We start from the raw sequence: 10,000 nt of genomic DNA, 5'->3' as shown, positions 1-10,000 counted from the left end.
ACACAGGGATATGGTGCATCTATTTTAACCGGGGTATACACCGGCCCAGTACACTGGTACTCATTTCGCCGACCTCGGAAGGATGACGGGCTGAGTCAACCCCCTGGTGTATTAATTCAGTGGCCCAATGGGGCTTGAACTCAGGATCTTTTGGATCCCAAGCCGCTGCCCTAACCACTGCGCCAACACCAGGCTTGGTGCATGCCGACTATGACAGGTCAATTCGTTTGGTAATTATCTCCCAGCCTATCTAGGTTCGGACAATGCTGGATCAATGGAAGGAAAGGACAAGCACGGACAGGTTGAAACATCAACAAGGAATTTATTAACAAGGAAAAAATAAATAAAAATAACCTTTTATTTCTTTGTGGTGAAAATAGGAAAATGCAAATCAACCAAAATAATCTCAAGCAAATAAAGAATTAATCAGGCATTGAGAGAAAAACAGACAAAGAGTAGATGCTTATCACTATGCCTTACTTAATTAAATATGAGACAAGGGTACCCAGCAGATCATTCGGGGGGGGGGGGGGGGAGAGAAATCCAGTCTCGCTCACCAAGGTAGAAGTTATCATGCGTCCAATAAAATGTCCTGAAATGTGTGAGCATGCCTTGGTCCATTGCCAGCACCCTGCCTTGCCGTGCACCCACTCACAAACAGGCTTGAACACCAATCGACGTCACGTCGTCACCTCCAGGAACCATGGATGCCAAGAACAGGTCTGGAGCAGAACCAGCATTAATGGTCCAAGCGTCACCCACCATCAGGAGCCACCAGGAGCCACAACCAATGGACAGCTGTAAGGAGCTGTGAACCGCTGAGGCACTGTGAAGTGCTGTGAGAAGGTGTAAGGCGCTGAAGCGATATGAGGCTGTCACCAGCGATCAGAGTTGCTGGCTGCAAGTCCGTCACCAACTGTCACAAACTCAACTGTCGCCAGCTCACCAACTGCCTGACTGGAGCTGACTGGAGCTGAAAATAGCCATCACCCAGCTGTCACAAAAACTCTCAAAACAAAACTTCTCAGAGCTGTAAGAACCACAACCAACTATCACCAAAACTGACTCAAAAAATGGTCCACTCGTCCATTTTATAGGCGGCCAGTCTGGGTGGAACCTCAAGCAGACTTCAGCCAAATCCACCTTGCCTATTGGCGCATTGTTGCACCTCACCAACTGCCAATCCTCTGAGCATTGTAACGGCAACTGGATGAATGGCAGAAAGCAGCCATTTGCCAGAATTACTGAGCAAAAAAGGTGAAGCGCTCATAAAACGTCAAAAACAACCATCCACAGAGTTGCCAAACGTCGATGGAAAAAGGTGGACATCGAACGTCGATGGAAAGAGGTTGCATCCTGATCCATTCAGTGTTCTTGCCCTTCCACAAGCACGGTTTTTTTGGTATACAAAGTTAAGGCTCGTGGAAGGAAAAATGGCCCGTTCAGTGTCGAATGTCGATGGAAAATAGGTGGATGTCAAGGTCGGTGAAAGAGGTGGGTGTCGAACATCGATGGAAAGAGGTGTGTTTCATAAATTATCCACAGCCATATTTGACCATCAGAATAACTGCTCAGGAATATATATATATATATATATATATATATATATATATATATATATATATATATATATATATATATATATTTGTTTGGTTCCAAAACCATAAGAGAAATACTTGATTTTTGCATCTATTGGTGAAAGGCAAAGCATTCTTTGTGTGTGTGTGTGTGTGTGTGTGTGTGTGTGTGTGTGTGTGTGTGTGTGTGTGTGTGTGTGTGTGTGTGTGTGTGTGTGTGTGTGTGTGTGTGTGTGTGTGTGTGTGTGTGTGTGTGTGTCATATCCATTGTCACCGTTAGCAAATTGAATCAACAGCACATGGTACGAACCCAACTCCTCTCTTTCATGTATATTTCTCGTTCATCCGATATTCTCGTGAGTCCGATTTTCATCCAGGAACACAACAATTATGGTTAACCATTTTGAAATTGTCCCTCCTTTATCTAAATGCTGAAAATTATGTTTAAAACATTGTTTGAATTAAATGGGTATAAACACACACACAACGTATATGCAAAAAGCCTAATTTGCCATTCATACGTCATTTTGAAAGTCCCATATTGAGAGGCCCAGGGAATATTACAATACACATGCTCAATATGATGGCACTTGAACGCAGCTAGAAAAGTTAATACAAAAGGAATCAGGAGTGTTTTTTTTTAAAAGTGTATCTACATTAACACTGACTTATCAGCCACATTTCTTTACTCCAGGTGTCAATATTCCAAGATAAACCAAATCAATATATTTGAGCCAATAGCTTTATTTGATTATTAAATTTTACATTCTTCATTAACTTTTTATTTTTTGCCTCTGTTGAGATACTCTTATCACTGAGATTTTGAAACAGGTTTTTTTAGGGATACAAAGTTGAGGCTCGTGGAAGGGCAAGAACACTGAACAGATCAGGACGCAACACAACAAAATGAACAATAATATGGAAGAATCACTAACAGCAGGGTTGAAGGATAAAATAGAGGGAGACTTGGACAAATGAGGAGGAATGAGTGGTAGGGGAGGACACATGGGGTGGACAAGATGGATACAGAAGCAAACTCTCAGGAAGGAAGAGCTGGAAATTTGGAAAGACATGGGCTTGGGGTGATGGTGATCTTCAAGCCCCAAGACGACACTCACGGACATTTAAACCTGACTCGACCATGAAACATGTGATTGAAAAGAAGGAGAGATCTAGAGAATGAGAGAGAGAGAGAGAGAGAGAGAGAGAGAGAGAGAGAGAGAGAGAGAGAGAGAGAGAGAGAGAGAGAGAGAGAGAGAGAGAGAGAGAGAGAGAGAGAGAGAGAGACAGAGAGAGAGAGAGAGAGAGAGAGAGAGAGAGAGAGAGAGAGAGAGAGAGAGAGAGAGAGAGAGAGAGAGAGAGAAAGAGAAAGAGAAAGAGAAAGAGAGAGAGAGAGAGAGAGAGAGAGAGAGAGAGAGAGAGAGAGAGAGAGAGAGAGAGAGAGAGAGAGAGAGAGAGAATGAATGAGAGCCCACCGAGGGTGGACGGAGGTTATATTTTCACCGCTGTTTGTTAATTGCCAGAATCCTTCGGATTTCGGCAATTATGTTGGTCGGTTGTGTGTGTCATTCTGTGTGTCTGTCTGTCTGTTTGTTTGTGTGTTTGTTTAACTTGTAGCAGCCACACCGTTTCAGCGATCATGACCAAACTGGGTACAAACGTCGGCCATGGCCAACTTAGACACTTGTCATTTTTGGTGAATCTCGGTCAAAGGTCAAGGTCAAGGTCACCGAAAAACCGAAATTCTTATTTTCACAATAACGTCCACTAAAATGGTCATACCGACTTCAAACCAAATCCAAAATGTAAATCTTCCAATACTGCATCCAACCATATGTCTCATTGGGGGTGTCACACCAACACCCTTCTTAGCGGTCGGGGGTCGAATGTCAGGGGGGTCGGGTCAAAACTTTCAAATTGTGATAAAAACGCCATTTCAAGTCCGATTGACTTCTAAGTTATGATCATGACCAAACGAAGTGCTATAACTAATTTAACAGTACCACTATCGACTTTAAAGATGCACTCTCTGAAAGGCCTGAACATAATGACATACCTAAACAGATAATGATTGACATCGTTAAGTATGTATACATTCAAAAGTATCCTTCTACCCACATTTCATTTTTAGAGACATGTTAATCCATTGGAAAATACAGTAATTGGAGCAAAACATCACAAAATCTCTTGATTCTCACAATAAGCGACCATTAAATGGTACAAAAGTGTGATGAGCAGAGATGAATCCCCAACAAAACATTTTAAAAGGGATGGATACTGATGAGCAAAACTGAGTGCACCAAGTGGGATGTTTAAGGGAACAATTTTCTCCCCCAATAAACCTTTTATAAAAACCTTCCCCAAGCTCCACTATTATTTCCTTCTTTGAAATTGAAAAAAGGTGAACAAGTGTAATCAACTTTGATGAATTGTTGTTTTTGTGGGCATGCTTTAATTTTCTTTTTTCTACCTCCACCACCGAAGGTGGAAGGAGGTTATGTTTTCATCCATGTCTGTTTGTCTGTTTGTTTGTTCCTTGCTAAAATCGATTTTTTTCAAGTATATTGGTTGGTGGCGTGCGTTATTCTGTCTGTCTGTTTGCTTGTTAATTGCCGGAATCCTTCAGATTTCGGCAATTATGTTGGTCGGTTGTGTATGTCATTCTGTGTGTGTGTCTGTTTGTTTGTGTGTTTGTTTACCCTGCAGCAGCCACACCGTTTCAGCGATCATGGCCAAACTGGGTACAGACGTCAGCCATGGTCCAACTTAGACACTTGTCGTTTTTGGTGAATCTAGGTCAAAGGTCAAGGTCAAGGTCACCGAAAAACCGAAATTCTAATTTTCACAATAACGTCCGCTCTAATGGTCGTACCGACTTCAAACCAAATCCAAAATGTTCATCTTCCAATACTACATCCAACCATATGTCTCATTGGGGGTGTCACACCAACACCCTTCTTAGCGGTCGGGGGTCGAATGTCAGGGGGGTCGGGTCAAAACTTTCAAATTGTGATAAAAACGCCATTTCAAGTCCGATTGACTTCCAAGTTATGATCATGACCAAACTAAGTGCTATAACTCATTAAACAGTAGCACTATCGACTTTAAGAACCAAATTGATTTCCAGGTTTTTGTTTTTTCAGAGATCATGGAGATATGACAAAGTTATTCTGGCAATTCCTTGCTCAACGAGCAATTTCATTTGTTTGTGAACAGGATATCTCAAAAAGTTGTGGATGGAATTTGGTGGAAGGTATTCAGACGAAATTTGGTGGAGAGCTTGTGTTTATGACACGGACTGAAATATTATATTTTGGTGAAGGTCTGAATCTGGATCCGAGAATTTTTAAGTGATTCGTCGCCTTTGAGTGATTCCGCTAAAACAGCATATAGCAGGATATCTCAAAAAGTTTTTGACGGATTCGAACAAAACTTGGTGGATGAGTTGGTTAGATGACAAGAACAAGCCGATTCGATTTTGGTTCAGGTCCGAATCCAGATCCGGCCTATCGGTGGGATACGAAGCGTAAACAAATCAGCAGTGCCCTTCTTGTTTTCTATGAGTCTGACCACAGGGAAAAGTTAAATTTTTATATTTCCGTTTGCGAAGCTATATAGTAAAAACCTTCCATTTAGATGTATTGTTTTAGACGTGTTAAAGAAGTTTATTTTGTCTAATTGTGCATGTACAAGACAGTGAAAAAGATTTTGTGTAATTTGTAAGGTTAAATTCTAACTAAACCGGCAATGTTGTGTCCTTAAGAAAGACTAGACACAAAACCAATCAAGATGGAGCTTTCGTTAAATTAAATAACAGGCAAATATAATTAATTAATACAGAACTGGGCCAGCCCTGACTGGGCATCCTCCAAAGTAAGCCACCGATTTGGGGAAGGGGTAGGTACAGCAATGCCAGATGTGAAGCAATAGAGGCCACTAACTTGTCTGTGTTGGCAAGAGGAATCTCTCTGCTTTATCTTCCCACCAAAATGTAACAATTACTTTCAACACCTTGGATTCAACAACAGTATCTTCAAAATGAAAAGGAATCTGGCCTGTAGTGTAGAGCCATAATCCCTTGCTCTTGAAATTAATACTTCGTATGCTTTTCATTGAGAGTGCGAGTGGCCAAAGAAGGCCTTTGCTCTCTGAAATATTCCAGAGCATCCCTTGGAGATGTGGTCAGGTCAAAACAAATTTAGAGGCCAGGGAGCTCCAAAGTAACACTAGTTGTTAGAAAGGGTGAGGTGTGTAGTTTATGGGGCTTATAGGAAATAAAAAAATATCACGAATGGAAAAAGAAGATGGCATGCGATGGCAGTGACCTACAAACTTGCGGCAGCGGCAGGAGAAACATAATCGGACAAACACAGGGAGTTGATTCCATGGGCAGTAAATTAGATGGACAAAGGAATGGAAATGAATAGGAGATCCAAACTTTGATAGGTTGACAATGAGGGGAAAACTGGATGAATTTGTTCACCCTGGTAAAATTAGGGATTGGTGAATAAGCAAAAGGGCAGAGGGAGCAAAGTAGAAAATTAAAAGACCCCCAACCAGTCTTGTTGAAAGACCACTGGTGAAAATAGCATAAGCCCTGTGCAACAGGCTCTTGATGAGTAATCCCAATGATTTTGAGAGCATTGGCCTCCATGGTTTCCAATAGCACGAGATATTATGCATGTTGACTGGCCCACAAGGGAGACAATACTTCATTGTGGTTCAGGAGATGACAGACCAGTCCGCTTGGTTGCAACACCGTTGGTTTGAGCATTAGTCGCTGCAAAAACTTTCTACTGCAAGTAAAGGAACAACCTTTTGCTATCCATCCCTTCCATGCATTGGGACCATACTCTGTACAGAGCATTGGTGCTGCCTATGCAGTGTCATGGGCAATTGAACACAATCCTGGACAGGTCACCACTCCGACACGGGATACCAGCAAGCTGACTCATTTTGCCGACCTCAGAAGGATGACAGGCAGAGTCAACCCCACCTGGTATTAATTCAACAGCAAAGTGGGATTTGAACTCAGGATCCTAGGATCCCAAGCCCCCTACCCTAGCCATCAAGCCAACACCAGACATTTTACTATGTTATGTTAAAAAAAATTTTATTCAACCTTTCCATTGGTGGCCTGATACATTCCGAATCCAGATTATCTTTGTTGGATATGACAAATAGTTAATTACGCAATTGTGGATGACGTCACTTTAATTACCACGCCAATCTGACGACAGCATTTGACGACACTCACAAACATTTAAACCCGACTCGACCGAAGAACACAATTACCGTAAACAAAGTACTTTTACGTGTACCAAAACACTTTTTTGTTCCGGGAAAAGGACGTTGGAATTCATTGATGTTCCAAGAAAGGGTCAAAAGAAACATCTTTGTCGATGCTCTTAACCTCCACCACCGAAGGGAGGCAGAGGTTGTTTCCACCTCTGGCTGTTAGCAAGATATCTCAAAAAGTTGTGGACGGATTTGGACGAAACTTGGTGGACAGATTAGGTGTGTGACAAGGACGAATTGGTTCGATTTTGGTGAAGATCAGGATCCGGATCTGGATACGAGAATTTTAAAAGTGATTCGTCACAATTGAGTGATACACGTCACAATGATATATATATATATATATATATATATATATATATATATATATATATATATATATATATATATATATATATATATATATGTATATATATATATATGTATATGTATATATGTATATATATATATATATGTATATGTATATATGTATATATATGTATATATATATATGTATATGTATATATGTATATATATGTATATATATATATATATATATGTATGTATATGTATATATGTATATATATATGTCTGTATATATACATATATATATCATAATAAATATATATGTATATATATATATATATATATGTATGTATATATGTATATATATATATATGTATGTATATATGTATATATATATATATATATGTATGTATGTATATATGTATATATATATATATATATATATACATACATATATATATATATATATATATATATATATATACATATATACATACATATATATATATATGTATATAAGTAGGGTGAATATACTGATTCTGGCTCACTTTTCCCCATGTAAATGAATGGGGGATTTTCAGCGATTCCCTTTTTTTTTCCCAAAAAATAAACCCCCTTTTTATCCCAAGGTATATTTATTTGTCTCCCCTTTTAACCTGGAGGTTGAACCTCATTGAATTGAACACCTGGGGGTTGAACAGCTCACTCATTGAACCTATAAAGATTTGTTCATTCTCAAATTCCTTCAATAGTTTAATTTTCTTTGCACAATAATCCCCATCTAAAATATTGACAAACAAAACATTTGAATCTTTATATTTTTTAAGATACCCCATTTGTGCCATTACAAAATGATAAACTTCTCTTAATGCTCTTGTTTGACCACCTCCTGAGCCACAGGTTATTTTTTTGTTAAGCCCCGCCCACTTTTCTTTAAGCCCCGCCCACTTCTCTTTAAGCCCCGCCCACTTTTGCTAAGCTCCGCCCACTTTTCACAAGGTATTCAATAAGCCCCGCCCACTTTTCTTTAAGCCCCGCCCACTTTTGCTAAGCTCCACCCACTTTTCGTGAGGAATTTTTTAAGCCACGCCCACTTTTTCTAAGCCCCGCCCACTTTGCTAAGCTCCGCCCACTTTTCATGAGGTTTTTTTCTAAGCCACGCCCACTTTTTTTAAGCCCCGCCCACCTACTCTTACATCATTTCCAGTTCATCTCTGACTCACAAAGAAATCACTAGAAAATTCCAGCATATTTCAGTTTCTATGGTTTCCATGTTATGAAATGGTTTCCAGCATGTTATGAAATTCCACCAGGGAATTTCCACAGGAAACCACACCCAACAGTCTTTCCCTATAAAAGCCTCATGCCCAGGCTCCATTTTAAACATTTTTTTGCTGGCAATGGTGTGCTGTGTGCTTGCCTGGAACTCTCAGACTTGTATGGAACTAAACCTTCAAGTTGATGAACTGGATTCAAACCTCTTATCTGTTGAGGTAAGATTTTTATTTTCCTATTTTTAGTTCCTTTTAAACATCGACTCGTTTAATAATTAAATAACTTAATTAATACATTATTATTTTCTCTCACAGGAAATTGTATCTGAAATACAAAATGAAAATACTGCTTTTGCTACAACTTGGGGGGAAATTGTTGGCTTGGTTGAAGACCTTATGAGCGACCAAGACCTTGAGTGGGATGACTTTGGGGTTCCTTGGAACTCTCTGACTTGTATGGAACTAAACCTTCAAGTTGATGAACTGGATTCAAACCTCTTATCCATTGAGGTAAGATTTTTATTTTCCTATTTTCAAACTTTGATTGAAGCATACTCATTTAATAATTAAATAACTTAATTAATACATTATTATTTTCTCTCATAGGAAATTGTATCTGAAATACAAAATGAAAATACTGCTTTTGCTACAACTTGGAGCGAAATTGTTGACTTGGTTGAAGACCTTATGAGCGACCAAGACCCACAGAACGAGTTCGTCCTTGATGATCCAACCAAAGAGTTATACCTTGGAGACCAGCAAAGTCCTGAAAAAGAGTTTTGCAACAATAGTACTCATTGTGAGTTATCAAGACAATACCTCCTGAACAAGTTATACCTTGATGAGCCAGAATACAAGTTTTACCTTGGAGACTCACAATTTTCAGACATTTTGAAAAATGGAGTTTTCCTTGATGATCCACAGTTATACTATGTGAGATCTATCACTGAAACCCATAAAAATTGGAAAAATGGAGATTTCCTTGATGATCCACAGTTATACTATGTGAGATCTATCACCGAAACCCATCAAAATTGGAAAAATGGAGATTTCCTTGATGATCCACAGTTATACTATGTGAGATCTATCACTGAAACCCACTATATTTCTGGAAATTGTGATTCTACCTTGGAGTCTTGGATAGATGGTTATATTTTTGGAGACTTGAAATGTGGGTTCTGGCTTGATAACTCACAATGTGATACATATCTTGGAAACTCAACAGGAATGTGGTTATACCTTGGAGACTTGGAAAGTTGGGTTTATTTTGAAGACTTGAAATGCTACCACTCTTTGGGATCTAAACCTATCAAGAAAATTCTTACTACCTCTTTCTACGTCATCAAACCTGAAAGCTTTAAAAGACAGAATTGGAAGAAGAGAAAAAAATATACATTGTTCGTTCTGGGAAGAAAGTGCAGGCTTACTCCCCCTTTCTACGTCATCAAACCTGAAAGCCTTAAAAGACAGAATTGGAAGAAGAGAAAAAAACATAAAAAATATACATTGTTCGTTCTGGGAAGAAAGTGCAGGCTTACTCCCCCTTTCTACGTCATCAAACCTGAA

The 10,000-nt window shown here is 39.3% G+C and overlaps 1 protein-coding gene across 1 annotated transcript in view; it reads left to right on the top strand.

Annotated features, from left to right (window-relative positions):
* Window positions 1-8,299: 8,299 nt before the first annotated feature.
* LOC147013926 (uncharacterized) overlaps window positions 8,300-10,000 on the top strand; it is a 9,181-nt gene continuing 7,480 nt past the window's right edge. The window contains exons 1-2 of the mRNA XM_085851821.1: window positions 8,300-8,944; window positions 9,041-9,966. Of these exons, the coding sequence (XP_085707947.1) occupies window positions 8,831-8,944; window positions 9,041-9,966 (1,040 nt within the window). The 5' untranslated portion in view covers window positions 8,300-8,830. The remainder of the gene's footprint in view (window positions 8,945-9,040; window positions 9,967-10,000) is intronic.

This window comes from Eptatretus burgeri, chromosome 13 (assembly GCF_056783735.1).
Source record: "Eptatretus burgeri isolate ZD-2024b chromosome 13, Ebu_testis_v1, whole genome shotgun sequence".
Classification (NCBI taxonomy): Eukaryota; Metazoa; Chordata; class Myxini; order Myxiniformes; family Myxinidae; genus Eptatretus; species Eptatretus burgeri.
This window is presented reverse-complemented; position numbering and strand designations above follow the sequence as displayed.